This window comes from Gopherus flavomarginatus, chromosome 2 (assembly GCF_025201925.1).
Source record: "Gopherus flavomarginatus isolate rGopFla2 chromosome 2, rGopFla2.mat.asm, whole genome shotgun sequence".
Lineage (NCBI taxonomy): Eukaryota > Metazoa > Chordata > Testudines > Testudinidae > Gopherus > Gopherus flavomarginatus.
In genome coordinates, this window is record NC_066618.1 from 192,305,863 (window position 1) to 192,326,132 (window position 20,270).

A 20,270-nucleotide genomic window follows, 5' to 3' on the forward strand; every position below is an offset into this window, starting at 1 on the left:
GTCTGTTAAACCTGTTTTGCAGGTGCACATTTTTGCTAGAGGTCAGCATAAAATTTCATGAATTATAGATAAGAGTTTGAGAACCAAGGTTGTTTAACACGGTAGCACTGTATAACAGAGTTCGCCACATGGGAATGCTCCTTCTTATGTTTTATTCGAAGGTGTATTGTGCTGTGAACCAGAAAATTGTTTAGCCTACCTGCTCTCCCTCCCCACCCTCTCCTCCCTACCCCCCCCAAAAAAAGTGCAAAGAGCTTGTTTAGCTTAGCAGCAGAATATTCACTTGGGAAGCATATATTTTAGTATGCTTGAACGTCCCATAAATTTATAAATTGTCTGGGGAAAGTGTGAGCAACCTTCAGTTGGAAACTTGTGTTCTTTGTTTTAAAAATACTTCAGTATTTAGATTTCTCACCATCTTTAAACACACTGGGGACAAAAGTTTTGAAAAACATTAATGTGGTGGTAAAACTTGGCATTGTTGAGACTTACTGAGATTTTCTGCATTTCCTTCAATGCTTTTGTGTTATGTACAGTATTCTTTTTGTAAATAACCCTTTATTTTTCAACAGTGAAATAGTTAACAAACTAACTTGTAAATATAAATAACTAAATATAAATGAGTGAAGAAAAAGTTGTGGAAAATCTCTATTTTTGGAAATGGTCAATAATTAATCATTTTAATTAGCATTCATTCTCATTTCCCAGCAAAAGCACTGATGTCACTGTACAGCGTACACAATGTAATCAAATCAAAATGTAATAAAAATATTATAAAATGTCTTTTTTTTAATCAAAATCTCAAGAATGAATGAGGGGGAGAAGAGAAAAGGAAGGCATTGGAAATAGGGGAAAGTAATAGACGTAGGGCTAACAGCCTTCTGAAGCACCTTTTCAAATAAAATTAAAACAAAAATACCTTAAGGTTCATCTAAAACGTGAAGAATGAAATTAGGTAGATTTCTATGGGGAGCAACTTCTACACAGTAGAAAGTAATTGTCTTGCCATCTTCACGCATGATGGGTGGGAAGATGGGATCCCTAAACAGCTGAGTTGTGTGAGTGCAGCTACTGATACCAGTCATATAAGTTGATAGAAGTAGGCCTTGAATATAATTAGGGGCAGGAATTAAGGATAAGGATTTATAAATCAGCAGTGTCAGTTTAGAGTCATCCGTCGCTTTATAGACAGACATTTTTAAAAATGATTTTTTTTAGGATCATAGCAGCTCAAATGAGTGAGCAATCATGTTGAATATGTTGTAGCTGGTTGATGGAGCAGCACTGCTGAAAACTTTGCGAAGAAGGAATTGCATCAGTTGCTCTTCTGATCGAAAGTTTGTGTATTACTGTTGCGAGTCATTATGGTATAAATACATTGCAGAACAGAAAAATAAAGCTGTGTTTGCACCATGTCCCATGCCTAGCTTGCCAAGGCCAAGGCAATGACAAAAGAGACACCAAGGTTCTAAACCCGATTCATTACCTTCATACTAATCCCATCAAGTGGAGCCACACAGGAGAAAACTAGCTCGTTTTGTATAGATGACCTCTACTCAAAAGCAAGACTTCTGTTTTTCCAGGCTTGAAGATGAAATAGTCCAAATTTATACATCTAACAATATTCAAATACCACTTCATAGCTGAGACCAAAATTGCAGAAGCTGTTGGACAAGAGAGAAATCCTTGTGTATCATCATTAACATCATGCCAATGATACCGTACTAAATGTTTGGAAATGAATTCACCAAGAGGCTTCATGTATATATTGAACAACATGGGCAACAGGCCCATTCCTTGTAGTGTACCATATTTCTATATCAAAGATAGACTATACAAATAACTTTCTTGTATATTAGCTTTACAGTTGTGTACAACATGATTTTCCTGCACATTGTCATTCTCTTACTGCATTAGAGATGGCCTTATATTTCAGAATATAGAAAGCTATAGTCTATAGTCTAGTCAGTGTTTGTCTGAAACATTCATTAGAATCACAGGTGCATCTGAGTCTCCACTTGTTTAATATCCCCATCAAAAATGGTTGAAATAAAACAGATAAATGGGGCAAAAATAAAGGAAAGAGGAGCTGTGTGTACAGAGAAGATGCCTACCAGTGCATGCTCCTGGATTGAAAGCTTGGGAAGGAACAGTAAAAAATAAAAAAATAAAATAAAATAAAAGCTAATATTTACAGATTGTGCCCCATGAAGATTAACGTTCAGTTTGCACTAGCTCTCGGTAGATTTAGAATAATTACATATACAGCAGCTGCAGTAGAACCTCAGAGTTACGAATACCAGAGTTTTGAACTGCCTGGCCAACCATGCACCTCATTTGGAGCCAGAAGTGTGCAATCAGGCAGCAGCAGGGACTAAAAGAAAGCAAATGCAGTAAAGTACTGTATTAGTAGTAAACTACTACTACAAAAAAGGGGAAAGTTTAAAAAAAAATTTTTTTACAAGGTAAAGAAACTTTTTCTGTGCCTGTTTCATTTAAAGTAAGCTTTTGAAAGAACAATCATAACATTTTCTTCAGAGTTGCAAACATTTCAGAGTTATGAATAACCTCCATTCCTGAGGTATTGGTAACTTTGAGGTTCCACTGTATGTCCTAGTTTCTACTGTGCAAGGGAAGGGTTTATAGAGTGGTGTGTGTGTGTGTGTGTGTGTGTCCATATGTATTAATATGGGGGAGGGGAAGATTATCTGACTGCTGAGTTGTACTGCAAAGCATACTAAATGCTATGATAATATTTTGTGTTATTCTGCTCTTGTGTTGCATGCAAAGGTTTTTAACAGCATGCCTTTATCAGTATTTATTTGTGGCGAAACTAACGGAAGGAGAGCAGATCAAATTAAGAATCTTTGAATAAGGGAACAGGAATCATGTAGAATTTCATTTGTGAAATCCCTTTTACAATTAGGAGAGAGTTTGTGCTGAAAGTTACATTATCCTTTTGCACGGCCCCTGTTTCCTTAGGGGATCTGACTTGAGAGAAGAGACAAGGAGATGTTGACTAGAATTAGTCAGTCACAGAATTATATTAAATCATCAAGCTGCCAAAAAGCTTTTAGTATCATGCTCAACTATAATTAATGGTGATTAAGAAGCTTAAATATGAAACAGGCTGAAGAAAAGAAAAAGTAACAGTATGACTAGGGATGTCAGCTCAGACAATTTCCTGGTTTAAATATTCATATGGATATTATTTGACCAGTCAAAAAGTTCATATTAAAATTAAGGCAAGTCATACCAAATCCAATTGATTTCCCCCCTCCACTATTTGTATTTTTAAAATGCAGAGCTTTCTAAAATCCTGATAATTGACTATTAAGAAAGAGTCAAAGTAAATTAAGTATATAAGAATAAGTGTTCAGCTGACCAACTTGACAATAAGTGTGAACAGTGTTTAAAACCCTTTTTCTTTTTCTAGAGACTTAATACCTATAGTTGCTGCTCTGGAATACAATCAGTGGTTTACAAAGCTGTCCTCTAAGGATCTGAAATTAGTAAGTAATAAAATGAAGGTGCATCTACTGTTATCTGGCTTTGCTGTATTTTATAGCACACTGTATCCATTTTCAGAAAGATGTATTATTCATCAATGGAAAGCTGAGTAGACTCTGCTGGAAAATATTTTTTCTAAAAATCAACTTGCAATAACATTTAGTTAATAAAGTTTACAGAGTTTGTTTGAATATAGTGATGCCACAAAATATTTCATGGCTTATTTTTAGCTGTTTTCAGCAGTATTGTATGACTAAATAAGAAACCATTTTGGGGGTGGGGGATATTTGGATTGTGTTTGCACTGCTCCTGCACTATTGAAAGTAGTCTTTCCTCTCTCTCTGCATTACATCCTGATGAAGAAGCATCCACTTTCTTGGAGTGAAGACAGTCAGATATAATAATAAATATGTAATCCTGTAAGATAATTACGTTGTTCCACCAAACCAGCAAGGTGCACTGGAAGAAGCTGTTAAAAATGGCTGATTATTGGATGACTTTAAACTTAATAAATCAAAAAAACTTTATTTAAAAAGTGAAGGTTAATTGTTTTTCAAGCCTGCCCAAAAATCTTTCTTCATATCTAGGATTGGAGTCTGTGGATCTTAAAAATGAAGGACCAAATTCTCTGCTAATGCGAATTGGTGCAAATTTACTGGCCTAAAAAATTTACTTGTAGTTTTCCCCTCAATAGTGTCCCATTACATGAAAACCTGATTGCTAGTGATGTACTGAAAGCTGTGGTATCTGAAAATAACTTTGAGAGGCTTTAGAATAAATGTAGAAAGTACACTTTCCTTTCTTCTTTGGAGTCCTAGTTTCAAATTCTGACGTTAAAGTGAGGTAGAATTGAGTTGGATTATCTTGTTCTAGTACATATCATAAAACCAGCACCAAAGAATGTGGCACAATTGGTAGTCTCTGCTTCAGAGACTCAGGACTGAAACTGAAATAGCGTAGTATTGCAAGTTTTAACTGAAGTATATTGTTAAAGCCATTCAGAGAAGCTTGCTCAGTATTAGGGCTGGTCAAAAATTTTCAATCAAAATTGTTTGTGATGGAAAATTGGGTTTTTGTAAAAAAAAAATTCACAAAAAGTGTCTGCTTTCTGGGGAAATTTTCCATTTTTCTTCAAAAAAACAAACACAAACAAAAACAAAAAAACCCAAACACCCAAAGACTGCACTATTTCTATGAATGATCAAATAGTTTGATGTGTACATGCCACTACAGTATTTAATGGGATTTGAAGTTCTGGTGCCTGATGTCCCTATTCTCTGTGGACCCGGCTTCCTAGCTGAACAATATCTCCAGTGATGAACCCTTAACCAAGAAGGGGACTGTGGTGCATCACGAGAGACATATTCTGACTAGGGAACCTGCCCTATAGAGGAGAGTGGGAGCATAAGGTATCCAAACTACAACTCCCATGAGGCACTACAGCAGCATTTTAAAATTGGAATCTTTGTTTTTTATCTGAAATCTTTGGGTTTTTGCATTTCTGCCAAAATCAAAATTTTATGTTGAAAATTTACACAACTAAACTTTTGTCTTCATTTTGTCAAAATTTTCTGCGGGGTAAAATATCCAGTTTTTCAACTAGTTCTACTTAGTACTGCCTTGTCTGTCTCTCAATTGGAATATGTAGTGTAGTTGTATCCATTTCGGTCCCAGGATATTAGAGAGACAAGGAGGAAAGGTAATACCTTTTCTTGGACCAACTTCTTTTGAGAAGAGAGTTGAGCCACACAGAGTTCTTGTGGGTACATTTTTCATAATGTGATCACTGTATGACCTATCAGTTCTCATCCTCAAAAGAAAGCTGCACAACACTTTCCAAAGACAAGCCTGGGAGCTTAAATTCGTAACTCTGCTATATACTAAAAATCATGGACTGAACAGAGACTCTGGATTTATGGCTTGTTACAACAATCTATAATCCACTAACCCCCTCTTTTTGTCTCTTGAATGCAAGAGGTGTTAACAGGTCAGTCTACTTTGAATGGTTCCTTAGGATATGTGCTAACTGCTTATGCTAAACAATCTGTTCCACCTTGCATTTAGCTATGACACTTCCTTTCCCAGACTTGAAGAAGAGGTCTGTGTATGGCTGCGCTGCATGCCTTACAATGGCATGGCTGTGCCTCTGCAGCCAAGCTGTTATAAGGTGCCCTTATAGCTGCTCTTCATTGCCAGGAAAGAGTTCTCCCGGCAAAAAACTAAAACCACCCTCAGTGAGGAGCAGTAGCTTCGGGAAAGCATCTCCTGTTGACGAAGCGCCGTCCATACTGGTGCTTTTCGTTGTTAAAACTTTTGTCGTTCAGGGGTGTGTTTTTTTCACACCTCTGAGTGACAAAAGTTTTAACGATGAAAGTGCCAGGGTAGACATGGCCTAAACTCGAGAGCCTGTTTCTCTCGCTGACAGAAGTTGGTCCAAAAACGATATTACTTTGTCTCTCAATTTGAGTGACAATTAGCTCTTTGCTTTCATGATCACTATGATAACTACAGTGGTGTGAAACCTTTTAGCATGGAAACGTCAAAATCAGCAGTGCTTGGACTATTTCCTGTTCCAGGAGCTGACCAGCGTTGTTGTCAGACATTGCACTTTTCTCAGGACACCAATATGAATGTTTGTGTGGAGGGGTTTAATAACAACAAGCTTATTTGATGTCCATCCCCTGAAAATCTGGGAGTGAGCCAGCGATAGGCTCAGTCAACCAAATGAAAGCTTTGGGCACATAGTAAAGCTCTGAGAGGCCCACCAAAAAGGCACCTGAAGAGGTTGCTGGTGGGGTAAAAGGATGAAGAGGGACATGGGGCCATGTTTAGGGAGGAGGTGTATTAGAGAATATATGTAGAGGGAAAGTGATACAACTATGGTGTCTTTAGGAAACTGTTATATTTTGCTGGGATTTTCTTGAGATTTCTTTGGAGTTCTAGGGTTTGTTCAAACATAAAACTTTTCAAACAAACCACAGGAGATGCGATCCTAGCAAACAGAACCTAGTATCTTTGATTTGCTGAAACTGATTGAATCCAATTAACAAGTTTGTACGAATCTAAAATAAACTCACTTCTTAAAGTAACTCCTTAACTCTTTAACAACAACCCTAGTCAGCTCCTGGAACAGGAAATGCACTCAAGCTGGCAGTCAGAAATATCTGGAGGATAATACAAAAGCTGATTGATTGCTAAATCTATATCATAATGACATTACTGAGAGCCGGTTTAAGAAAAACAAATCCAGAATCAATGCTAGGTACTGCTCTTTGCATCTCCCATTATGGCACTGTCTTTGGTAGTGTGACAAATTTCCTCCTCTACCTTGGTGGGTCCTGCGCTTATTGGCAGATTTGCTCACCTCAGTGATCTTCCCCATAGTCTGGATCAACTCCCCCTGTGTTTGATCAGGAGTTGGGAGGTTTGGGGGGAACCCGGGCCAATCCTCTTCTCCGGGTTCCAGCCCAGGGCTCTGTGGATTGCAGCTGTCTATGGGTACGTATTCACCACCGGCCATATCGGCGGGTAGCAATCGATTTCTCGGGGATCGATGTATCGCATCTCATGTAGACGCGATATATCGATCCTCGAATGCGCTCCTGTCGACTCCGGAACTCCACCAACGCGAACAGCAGTAGCGGAGTCGACAGGGGGAGCCGCAGACATCGATCCCGCACCTTGAGGACAGTAGGTAACTTGATCTAAGATATTTCGACTTCAGCTAAGTTATTCACGTAGCTGAAGTTGCGTATCTTAGATCAATCCCCTCCCCTAATGTAGACCAGCCCTATAGTGCCTCTTGTAACGGCTGCATGACAACTACAACTCCCTGGGCTACTTCCCATGGCCACCTCCAAACACCATCTTTATCCTCACCACAGGACCTTCCTCCTGGTGTCTGATAACGCTTGTACTCCTTAGTCCTCCAGCAGCACACCCTCTCACTCTCAGCTCCTTGTACCTCTTGCTCCCAGCTCCTCACACGCACTTCCTCTCCTCTGGCTCCTCCTCACCTGACTGGAGTGAGCTCCTTTTTAAACCCAGGTGCCCTAATTAGCCTGCCTTGATTGGCTGCAGGTGATCTGATCAGCCTGTCTGCCTTAATTGGTTCTAGCAGGTTCCTGATTACTCTAGTGCAACCCCTGCTCTGGTCACTCAGGGAACAGAAAACTACTCATCCGGTGACCAGTATATTTGCCCTCCACAGACTCCTGTACCGCACTGGTCTGGGTCTGTCACAGTAGACACAGCTGTACCTTTCTCACAAACAGATTAAACCACTCCTTTGTAATCACACTGGTATACCACCATTGATCATATTCTCAGTTACTAAAATATAAAAGTGCAGAATCAGTGCCTGTGGTGGTAGAAAAGTGACAGTCCTTAAAGCACCAGTACAATCTGCATTATGTAAAAGAATGACTGAAAGTAGATTTTTCTCCCCTCTGTGTTGTAGAGTTCTTGTATTTTAAATGAGTTGAGAACTAGACTGAAAAGCTAAAAGGCTAAAAAATCTAGCCTTAGAAATTGATTGATCTGTGGGGTCAGACACCAGGTAGAAACATAGACTCTCAGACCCCAATACGAGTGTCATGGGGGCACTTTTAATGGAGAATGATTTATTGGGCTGAGCAAAATCATCTTAGCTGTCGTGGTCATGGCAAAAGCTCAGCTTCAGACCTCTAATGGAACCTTGATTTTGTGTGTTGGGGACCACAGAGTTCAAAAGCAAAACAAAGAATAAAATAAAAGTGTATAGCTCTTGGGATCACAGCTGAAGTAAAATTTTAAAACTACAAAATTTATCTTTTCACTTTTACCGTCTCCAGCATTAGCAAATTAATAGCATAAAACCAGCTTTGTTTTACTCTAATTTTTTGGCTCATCATGGATCTCGCAGCGGCCCAGGCAAATTACTTATAGATTCATAGACTCTAGGACTGGAAGAGACCTCGAGAGGTCATCGAGTCCAGTCCCCTGCCCTCATGGCAGGACCAAATACTGTCTAGACCGTCCCTGATAGACATTTATCTAACCTACTCTTAAATATCTCCAGAGATGGAGATTCCACAACCTCCCTAGGCAATTTATTCCAGTGTTTAACTACCCTGACAGTTAGGAACTTTTTCCTAATGTCCAACCTAAATCTCCCTTGCTGCAGTTTAAGCCCATTGCTTCTTGTTCTATCATTAGAGGCTAAGGTGAACAAGTTTTCTCCCTCCTCCTGATGACACCCTTTTAGATACTTGAAAACTGCTATCATGTCCCCTCTCAGTCTTCTCTTTTCCAAACTAAATAAACCCAATTCTTTCAGCCTTCTTTCATAGGTCATGTTCTCAAGACCTTTAATCATTCTTGTTGCTCTTCTCTGGACCCTCTCCAATTTCTCCACATCTTTCTTGAAATGCGGTGCCCAGAACTGGACACAATACTCCAGTTGAGGCCTAACCAGCGCAGAGTAGAGCGGAAGAATGACTTCTCGTGTCTTCTTTCCAACATACCTGTTAATGCATCCCAGAATCACGTTTGCTTTTTTTGCAACAGTATCACACTGTTGACTCATATTAAGCTTGTGGTCCACTATGACCCTTAGATTTCTTTCTGCCATACTCCTTCCTAGACAGTCTCTTCCCATTCTGTATGTGTGAAACTGATTGTTCCTTCCTAAGTGGAGCACTTTGCATTTGTCTTTATTGAACTTCATGCGGTTTACCTCAGACCATTTCTCCAATTTCTCCAGATCATTTTGAATTTTGACCCTGTCCTCCAAAGCAGTTGCAATCCCTCCCAGTTTGGTGTCGTCCGCAAACTTAATAAGCGTACTTTCTATGCCAACATCTAAGTCGTTGATGAAGATATTGAACAGAGCAGGTCCCAAAATAGACCCGTGCGGAACCCCACTTGTTATACCTTTCCAGCAGGTTTGGGAGCCATTAGTAACTACTCTCTGAGTACGGTTATCCAGCCAGTTATGCACCCACCTTATAGTAGCCCCATCTAAATTGTATTTGCCTCGTTTATCAATAAGGATATCATGCGAGACCGTATCAAATGCCTTACTAAAGTCTAGGAATACCACATCCACCGCTACTCCCTTATCCACAAGGCTCTTTATCCTATCAAAGAAAGCTATCAGATTGGTTTGACACGATTTGTTCTTTACAAATCCATGCTGGCTATTCCCTATCACCTTACCACCTTCCAAGTGTTTGCAGATGATTTCTTTAATTACTTGCTCCGTTATCTTCCCTGGCACAGAAGTTAAACTAACTGGTCTGTAGTTTCCTGGGTTGTTTTTATTTCCCTTTTCATAGATGGGCACTATATTTGCCCTTTTCCAGTCTTCTGGACTCTCTCTCGTCTCCCATGACTTTCCAAAGATAATAGCTAGAGGCTCAGATACCTCCTCTATTAACTCCTTGAGTATTCTAGGATGCATTTCATCGGCCCTGGTGACTTGCAGGCATCTAACTTTTCTAAGTGATTTTTAACTTGCTTTTTTTTTATTTTATCTTCTAAACCTACCCCCTTCCCATAAGCATTCACTATGTTAGACATTCCTTCAGACTTCTCAGTGAAGACCGAAACAAAGAAGTCATTAAGCATCTCTGCCATTTCCAAGTTTCCTGTTTACTGTTTCTCCCTCCTCACAGAGCAGTGGGCCTACCCTGTCCTTGGTCTTCCTCTTGCTTCTAATGTATTGATAAAAAGTCTTCTTGTTTCCATTTATTCCCATGGCTAGTTTGAGCTCATTTTGTACCTTTGCCTTTCTAATCTTGCCCCTGCATTCCTGTGTTATTTGCCTATATTCATCCTTTGTAATCTGACCTAGTTTCCATTTTTTATATGACTCCTTTTTATTTTGTAGGTCATTTTGCATTATTACAAAATATGACTAATGTAAACATGGTGGGGTGTGTAATGGTTCTGTGTGGGTTAGCAGGATCCACACTAAAATACCTGGAGCACACTCCCCAACCACAAAGGTCTTTCACTGAGTGCCTGCAGCCAAAATGTGTCCCTTGTGCCCCTGCATTGTGATACTCCTGTTTCGGTTTTGTGGTCATTCTAGTTCAGGCTTATTAATTATTAATTATGTCTGTTCTGTAAAAGATTATCATGGACACAAAGTTTTAAATAAGTAATATTATTAATCACATGGTTTTTCTGTCGGAAATAAGGTTTTGTCCTGTTTTGTTGGCCTACACCTTTAATGACTCTCTGTTAGTTTGCCTCTCAATTACGAATTTCCCACTTAGAATCTTTCCCAAATGAATTATTGCATCTTACGTCCTCCTACTGGGTTTTGGAGGCTTCTGCTACTATTATTCATTTTTTGTATTGTAGTGACACCTTGGAGATCCAGTTGTGGCCAGGACTTCATTAGGCCATTCTTAGCTTATAGCTGTATGTTTTCAGTGATGTAAGAATGTTTTTGCTTTAGTAATATTGTAATATCATTTTCATGACAGTCCACTGATGTCTGTGAGCAGATCCTGAGAGTGGTGAGTAGATCCAATCGATTGGAAGAATTGGTATTAGAGAATGCCGGGCTTAGAACGTAAGTAATTTTTTAAAAAAATTACATTAGTTATGATTTACCCATAGGACCATAGAAAATAGACTGTGTGATAGAACTGGTAAAATAGCTAATACAAAAATTACAACCCTGTTCCAAGGAGCTCATGGTCTTTTTTTTTAGAGGTTGTAAGTGTTCACAAACTCCACTGGAGTCTCTGGGGACTACATGTGTTAGCATCTGTGAAAATGAGGCTGTTACTTATACTTATTTGTTCCTTTACAAACAAGGAAGCTGGCTGAACAGCTGGTAGCTGTGCAGAACAGACAGTTTTAGAAGTGATTTGAGCCTCAAATAACTCGTGATTTCCTCTCAAAACTTAGTTGCCAACGTTGATATGAAAAACTTGATGCTCTTTTAGAAAACACTGTGTTCAGTTTCTTCACGATAATAAGGAATACTGTTGGACGACAGATTGCAGTATGGACTTCTTTATTGATTGGACACATAGTCTGTTAAGATAGAATGAATATATCCTAGTATTCAAACTAGAAAATATACTTCTCTGTACTGAGGTACTTAAAAAGTAAACAAAAAGCAAACCTCTTACAGTAGTAATAAAAAATGAAGGCATTTAGAAATAATGCAATTTCATGCTTAAATACTCCAGCACTATTTCAGTACTTGGCGTGTTGACCTTCTCTCTCTCTGCTGTGATCAGTATTAGCTATCTGTCCCTTTATAGGTGTATTTGTCAGTTCTGCAGATTATAATGTCTATTTACTGGGAAGGAATGTATTCATGCCATTTGATACTGGCTTTCCTCACTTGGCATAGGCTACAGACAAAGTATTTTTAAGGAGTTATGACCACTTCCATAGTCAGAGTTGAGAAATGCTATTAAGGGTAAATTTCAAAAGTACCTCGGTCCCATTGGCTTTTAATGGGACTTCTATGTGCTTTTGAAATTTTTATCTCAAATATGTAATACATTGGCTCTTAACCTTTCCAGACTACTGTACCTCTTTCAGAAAACTGATTTGTCTTGTGTACCCCAAGTTTCATGTCACTTGAAAACTACTTGCTTTCAAAATCAGACATAAAAATACAAGTGTCACAGCGCACTATTCCTGAAAAATTGTTTACTTTTTCATTTTTACCATAGAATTATAAAATAAATCAAATGGAAAAAATATTGTACTTACATTTCAGTGTACAGTATATTGAGCAATATAAACAAGCCATTGTATGAAATTTTAGTTTGTACTGACTTCGCTAGTGCTTTATATGTAGCCTGTTGTAAAACTAGGCAAATATCTAGATGAGGTGAGGTACCCCCTGGAAGATCTCTGTGTACCTCTAGGGGTACACATACCCCTGGTTGAGAACTACTGCTGTAGTATCCTAAGAAAAATGAGAGAGATCGCTCTTTGTCCCTCGGGAAGTTTCCCTATGTAAAGCAGAAAGTGGCATTTTTATAACTATTTAGATGGGTAATCGGGACAGAACTTATCCAGCAAGGATATTGGCTTTTAGCTGAAAAGGAAGAATGATGAGTAAGGACAGTGCAGTAGAAGCTTAGTGAGTTGGCTGAAATAAGATACACTAAGTAGGGAGGCCACATTGAGAGAATAGGGTGCATGTAATAATCAGAGGACTGGATTCTCTGGTTTGGTAAGGCTTGTCACCTTAAAGTGGCAGAAGATAGCCACTGGAGCATAACCCTTGTGCTTGGGGACCTGCCTGCTGGCAGAAATCTGGCAGAGTTGGCTGGATGGTTTCCTGCCCAGTGCCACCCTTCCATCACTAAAGGGAAGAAGGGATATTTTAGGAAATTTTGGTCTGTGGGAATGGCAATATGAGGAAGGGACATAAATTAGGGTGGAGTGTTGAATCAAGCCCTGAGACAGACAAAAATGTTGTGGTGATAACAGTGGCTAAGGGGTAAGAGAAGAATGAAGTTGTAAAAAGTTGTTAAAGCTCAAAACAGTATAGGCGCTGCCAATACACAGCACCTTCTCCTTAATGAGTGTCTGTGCTCAAATATCACCTGCCTGATGATACTGATTTTGGGTCAGCCCGTGATCATGTCTTTCCTGTGATAAACTGATGGGTGTGGTTACTTGCTCCCTGTTGACATCTGCTTTGTTTATCTCTTCCCAGTATTAAAAAAAAAAAAAAAAAAAGCCTCTCAGGACTTCACTGTTTCAAAGGTGCACATGACCACCATTGGCCACACACTGCTGAGGTGACTGCAGTTTCAGGGCTCCGCTGCTAATCCATATTCAGAGAGAGGATTCCTTCTCTATTGGTTCTTATGTACCCCCTCGTGGACCGAATGATCACTTAGATTGTGCTCTGTACAGGGGTGAAAGTAACTTAAAGGACTTGCCAGAACTCCAGAGTCCTGGGGAGGGGGAGGGGCCTCAACCAGAAGAGGCATGGCCTCTATCGGAAGAGGTGGAGCCTTTAAATCCCCGGGCTTTAAATTAGGATTTAAAGGGCTCATGGATTCAGCTGAAGCTAGGAGCTGGGCCCTTTAAATCACCCCCGGAGCTACCAGCTGCAGAGGCGGCTGGGAGCCTGGGGTTTGGGCAGAGGTGAAAGTAATTTACATTTCTTACCCATATGGTCCAATTGCAAGCAACCCACCTCTCCTACGTACTTCAGGGATCCCTCCTACTGCATGACATAGATAGAGAAAATAAAGCTACTATTACTACTACCAGGACTGTCTGTAATAAAACTTTACTATTGGAATAAGCCTGAAAAAGTGAAAACTCACTGTCACATTTTTTTCCGTGTCTTCCCTCCTCCTCCAACCAGGCTGCGGACACTAGGGTCCGTGCTTTCTCCCTGCCTGGCACTGAGCAGCAGCTTCAGGGGCTACCCTCTAGCTTGCAGCAGGGAGCAGGGAGACTGGCTGAGGGAGGGAGAAACCTGCCTCCTGCGTAAGAACAGTTTAAATTCAGCTGTTCCCTGCATGGTTCAGTAACATTTCAGAGGATCTGCAAGCAGTTCGGACATCACAACCATGATCCTTCTTCTGCTGGAGAGGAAATGGGATAGATTTGAACTTGGAAATGGTTCAAGATTTTGATTGTGTTTTTTGTATATAGGAGATCCCCTCATCCCCGGGGGCAGAAAAGAACTGCCCCTGCCATGGTCACACACACCTTTCCTCCTCCGCCCCCAACAACAACTGGAAGTGAAATTAACAAGGATGCCAGAAACGGCTTCTAACCCTGGGGGCTGAACAGCGCAGGGAACAGCTGAGTCTAAACTGTTCTTATGCAGGCAGCAGCAGGCATCTCAGCCAGTGTCCCTGCTGCAAGCTAGAGCCTGGAGGAGAACCCCTGCTGGGGGGAGGAATGCAGAGCCTTGTCTGCAGCCTGGCTGGAGGAGGGGGAGGGAGGAGCCGAGAAACCAATGTGACAGTGAGTTTTCCCCTTCCACCTGCTTTTACTAGCTCTGGATTTAAGCTGTGCAGCCAAATGCTTGTATTTATTGTGTATATAGTATGCTTGCTTCAGCAGCACATATACTAAAATTGGAGACAAGATCCCCTCATCACGGGGGCAGACAAGGACTGCCCCTACCATAGTCAAACACACCCTCCCCACTCCCCCCAGCTGCTATGAGTGAAATTAACAAGGATGCCAGAAACCACTCGGGAGGGCTGAACCGCTCAGGGAACAGCTGAGTTTAAACTGTTCTTATGCAGGGGGCAGGCTTCTCCCTCCCTCAGGCAGTCTCCTTTTCTTACCGATCCTTACCGGCACGTACCTGCTTACTTTCACCTCTGGCTCTGTAGGCAGGATTTGCCCTTAAGTGAGTTCTTGTCTTTTGGCAAAATTAGTGAGGTATTTAGCTATGTTGTATCTCATTCTTGGTTACAGGAAATAAGAGCTTTCTTTTGTAAGGAAGAGAGAGCAGATTGAACCAAAAGTTAGTGGTTAAAAGCTGCCTACTGGTTTCAGGGTGGAGTCTGGAGAGTTTGTTTAGACTTGCAGAGACCTAAACAGCTTAGATCCTGCCTGCCTGCCTGCTGGAGAGATTGACTCTCTCCCTGGGCTATTTTGCCACATTTCTGATCAGCAAAGGCCCCTGAGCTTGACTCTCCTGATTATGAAAGAGAGTGAGCAGAGAGGTGTCCATAAGGGCCCATTTCTCCTGGAATTCTATCTCCCCTCCTCTCCCACAAGGCAGAGATGCTGGAACAATTTGTATAGTGGGGGTGCTGAGAGCCACTGAACCAAACTGTAAACCCTGGTATATAATGGAAACCACTTCAAGCTACGCAGTGCTATAGCACCCCCTGCACGTCTGGTTCCTGCACCTATGCCACAAGGTCAGAAATAGCCCCTGTTGCTGACCTTCTAGATATGCTGCAAAGCCTCTTTGTTTGTTTGGTATGATGGAGAACTGATGCACATGAGGGCGGGATTTCTGGGAAAGCATGCCAGTGATTAAACTGTACTGATCACATGACTGATGATCAAATGATGTGGTCGGCGGGAGAAATGGGACTGCTTTGGACAGTTTGTTTTAGAACTCCTATTTTGCTGTGTTTGTTTTTTTATAATCTCAAAGGCACTCAGATATGGATGGGCATCCTTTAGTGTGATATTGGATAATATTTAAATAAAAGATTGCTGTTGAAAGACAGCAAATTGTGCAAATAGATGTGACTAAACTAAGGGAAATACTGTACATGTCTGCAACTGGCAAATTTGGCCAATTCCTTTCTTTCCAGTAATTGGGTCATTTTAAGCCTCTGAATATGGTGTTAATGTAGGAGATAATATAATCTTCTTTTGTTTTATTTTCTTGCAGAGATTTTGCACAGAAACTGGCCAATGCCCTATCCCATAATCCTAACTCAGGACTTCATACAATCAACCTTGCTAGCAACCCTCTTGAGGACAGAGGTACTATAACATTTACATTTTTCCTTTTATACAGTCAAAATAAGAGGAATAGTGCTACTTCATTCCCCTTTGCCTGAATAATAGAGCATGTGCTTGGTGTAATTGCATCGTAAATATTTGTTGCTCATAGGTCACTTCGAATTGCTTTTCTTTTTTTAATTTGCAAAAGTCTATTAGTTTGAGATTTACCAATAGGTGTTGAACGGTTTTAGTGTAACCATGAATTTAATTAAAGTTGGGTTTGTTTGGCTTCACAGAGATCACTTTTGAGCTAGCTGACAGTGGAGAAGCACTGTGCCTGAGGTGGAGAGAGAAGAAAGAGTTTCATATACTATATTTTAAAAAGTAATAAAATTGGTTTAAGGACTGTCTGAGAGTGACACACAACTTTATTCCTTGGGTTATGTATTCCAGATGTTTTCTAGCAGATAGAACTACCTCTTTAATTCATCTGTGCTTATATAAATATTTCTAAGTGCACTGAAGCTGTCAATTTTTGAGCTCCCTTCTAGTGCCCAATAGTGTAAACAATTCACCCCTGTCAGTGCAGCCCTTACACTGAGTATCTACGTAAGTCTTTCCCTTTTCAGTCAAAAAATCCTGTTGACTTCAGTGAGAGACAGACACATGCTTAAAGATTCAGCTTTGCTGAATCTAGGCCTTAATTTCTGAGTGATTTCAGTTTAGACTCAAGTCAGTCCCATCTCTTCTTTCTTCTCTTTCCACTCACCACCCTAAAAACTGAAAATTCTATTTTTAAATTAAAATAAAATTTTCAGTCTAAGTTTGATCCTGGAAGCACCGTGTTTATGGATTTCCCATTTACTTCACTTAAGTATTCCATGCACAGGGCATTCTCGCAATCACACCCTTAATACATCATTTGTAGGGCTGCTTGAAAAATAGGAATTCTATTCTGTAAAACCTTTTGTTTCATATTGTTTTTGAGGAAAAAATTCAAAACAAAAAATGTTCAGCTGTCACTGGAAGACGAATGGGGGTGGGTAGTCTCCCCATCTCTCCCTTTCTCTATATAGTGGGAAGGGTGTGGGAGGGCGGCCTCACCCCACAAATTTGAAAGTGTTTTAGTTAGATTTCACTCAGTTTGTTTCAGAATGAATCAAAACCATTTTTTTGTTTCAAATTGTTTAGTTGAGAAATCAGAATTTCAAACCACAGGAATATTTTTCATGAACATTTCCATATAATTTGAAAAGCCTTTTTTGACCAGCCAAAACTCTTTGTAGTAACCACGCTAACTTCTTTACAGTAAATAGTCAGGAGGAGGAAAAAGGCTGTCACATTTTATACAAGCTGTTGCTTTTGTTTTTTAAGAATTGGATTTAGGTAGGTTAAAAGGAAAGCTCACTATGTTTCTTTCTTATTAGAAAAACAAAAGCATAAGCAGACTTGATATAATGGAAGATCTTTTGTCTATAAGTCAGGCTGAGTATTTCACATAGTACAAAGAGAACAGTTCAAAATAGATAGAAGTAATAACATGCAAGAGAAAATTTAGGCAAAACAGTAGTTAATCATGGACATACAAACTTGGATTTTGACTAGTTTCTTAGTTAAATCTTTTCAGCTGAACATTCAGTTAAAAGTTTAATTTTCTTAAAAATGCAGAAATTAAATAAGTTACTTAGCTATTTTAAATTGCAGAGAAATTAAATATAATTTCAGTAAGCAAATGTTGCATTTCATTCAATTCAAAATAAGATCTAAGCAGGAATTCAGAAGTTCTGGTATCTTTTGTGTGCAAATTGTACTAGAGATTGTATGCGCGAATGGAAGGAACAATATGACTTTGTCATAAGAAAGATGTATGCAAAATCATAGTTAATTACACATAAGGAATATGGAAAACATCTCTGTTTTTAACTTGTCATATCAACAGGAACTGGGAGTTTACCCCGGTTATGATGTAAAATCAGAGTATTCAATAGTAGTAGTAGTTTTCAGTTCTGTGAATGATAAGAGAAGGAACGTGTAATTTTCCATTGTTAAAAGAGAGTGATTTTTTTTAGCTTTACTGAGCGCCAGTAATTATATTGTATGATTACTCGAATAGAAGATCAGAACAGGTGTTTGTGTGCAGATAATGCCAAAAGATTATTTTGTTTACTTGAGATTTAACAATTAGTCTCTGTTAAAAAACAGTGCTGAGAGTAATGGCTTTGTACTGTGAACAATGTGTTAAATCGTGGTTGGATTCCCTTCACTGCACTGTTAGATTTTGTGAGGTACCTGTGGAGTGTATTGGCAGTCTGGAGATGAAATCCTGGTCCTTCTGGCTTGAATGGGGCCAGGATTTCACCCTTGTTTTCTTTTAAAGACCTTAACGTTCAAAATCTTCTCTGTACTTTGTCTTCTTATTAAGCTCTCCTTGTATTCCTGGTTGCAGCTTGGTCTTTCTCTCCTGCTCTGTTACTGGAACTGACACCAGTTTTGTTGTATGTTGCCAGAAGGGGCAGACTGGTTAAAAATATTTAGCTTCCTGCTTATCCAAGACTTGAATGGCTCTACTGCACTTGTTTTTCTCTTCTATTACCTTTTCCTAGGTCCTAGCTCACTGGTTCCCAGGACCTCATGCTGATGACGCTATAAGACAGGGGTGGGCAAACTTTTTGGCTTGAGGGCCATGTTGGGTAATAGAAATTGTATGGTGGGCCATGAATGCTCACAAAATTGGGGTTGGGGTGTGTGAGGGGGTGTGGACTCTGGCTGGGGGTGCAGGCTCTGGGGTGGGGTTTGAGATCAAGAGGTTTGGAGAGTGGGAGAGGGATCAGGGCTGGGGCAGAGTATTGGGGTGTGGGGAGAGGTCAGGGGTGCAGGCTCTGAGCTGCACTTACCTCAAGCGGCTCCCAGAAGCAGTGGCATGTCCCTTCTTCGGCTCCTATGCAGAGGCACAGCCAGGCGGCCCATTGGAGCACTGGAGGGGGCCATTGGAGCACATAGGAGCTGGAGTAGGGCCATGCTGCAGCTTCCACGTGCTGTGGCCCCCGACCCAGCGCCTGGCCGGAGTGGGGCTGAGCCGTATGCTGTGGGCCCCGACCTAGCTCCAGAGAACCGGAGCAGGGCTGAGTCCTAGACCCCGCTCCCCAGTGGAAGCTTAAAACGGCTCCCGCCCGCAGGCTGTAGTTTGCCCACCCCTGCTATAAGATTTCAGCAGCTAATATGGGTGGTGCTGACTGGATTAGAGACTTTGTTAGCTGTAGTGTGAGAGAAGGGGAAAGGATATTTGCTACTCTCCAATATATAGCCCAGGTGCAACAGAATAGTATTTTCTCTCCTCTTACTGCTTTCCCTCCTTTTCTCTACCCTTTTGACATCAAAATCATATTTGGCTTTTAAGCCTCCTGCAGAGAACCAGCTACAACCAAAAAGTGGAGAGGACCTGCCAGAGAACATAAAATCCTGAGGCAGTAGCTTAAAACATTTTTAATACTTGAATCTCTTACTTCAGTGGAGCTGCAGAGATTTGTAAAGTGTAGTTAGGAAAGAAAATGTGTCAAGGATCCCACTCCAATAGTCACTACAATTAAATCTGACCCAGGGTTAGTAGGTCCAAAATTACACCTGCATCATCTTTAATATTTTTTTAGCAAAATTTGTGAGATTCTTTGCATGGGTTTTTATGTCAAGTGAAATATTTTGTTTCTGCCTTCAGTTGGGGTTTATTTTTATTCCTGATCTTAGTGTGGTGTATTGACTCTATTGTACATTGCTTAGAAGCCCTGTGATAGACACCTTACCCATACAAAAATAACCACCTCTTTTTTCAAGCAAAAATAGAAAGAATTGTAAAATAAATTTCACGAGTTAATAAAATGTTTAAAACATTGTCAATTGATGCTTCCTTGAAATTTCTCCAGAAGCAAACGTTTGTTAAATAATCCCAGGTACTTTTCACCTTGTTTTCTCTAACAATAAATTCCTACAAAGGGGAAGTGCAGTTACTTGCATATTCTCAGAAGATAACCTGACTTCGTTCTTGCAGTAAGTTGGTGAATACACCCAGTTACTATTGTATTTTTACAGTAGACAAAGTAATTCATCTTCATGGCAACAACTTGGCCATATACACATAATATGGCCTGGAGTTTTGGATAGTCCATGAAAGCTACATGTATTGGCAATATACATGCCAACCACACTTTTACAAACAACAAAAAGACCTTAAAACAAAAACTCCACAAATGTCTGAAGTGTAGCCACTTATGTGTTTAAGATGGATAGATAAAAGAATATGATAAATATAGAAAAAATATTTCTATGTCCATTGAAGTAAACGTCAGTATTAG

The 20,270-nt window shown here is 40.1% G+C and overlaps 2 protein-coding genes across 6 annotated transcripts in view; one reads left to right on the forward strand and one right to left on the reverse strand.

Annotated features, from left to right (window-relative positions):
- Window positions 1–20,270, forward strand: part of CARMIL1 (capping protein regulator and myosin 1 linker 1) — a 280,248-nt gene that overhangs the window by 130,522 nt on the left and 129,456 nt on the right. For all 5 annotated transcript variants that reach the window (XM_050941772.1, XM_050941775.1, XM_050941773.1 and 2 more), the window contains exons 9-11: window positions 3,437–3,512; window positions 10,986–11,074; window positions 15,869–15,963. In XM_050941772.1, coding sequence (XP_050797729.1) covers window positions 3,437–3,512; window positions 10,986–11,074; window positions 15,869–15,963 — 260 coding nt within the window. The remainder of the gene's footprint in view (window positions 1–3,436; window positions 3,513–10,985; window positions 11,075–15,868; window positions 15,964–20,270) is intronic.
- The window catches only part of LOC127045612 (uncharacterized), a 251,489-nt gene that overhangs the window by 88,939 nt on the left and 142,280 nt on the right, over window positions 1–20,270 (reverse strand). The gene's annotated exons all lie outside the window — the stretch shown is intronic.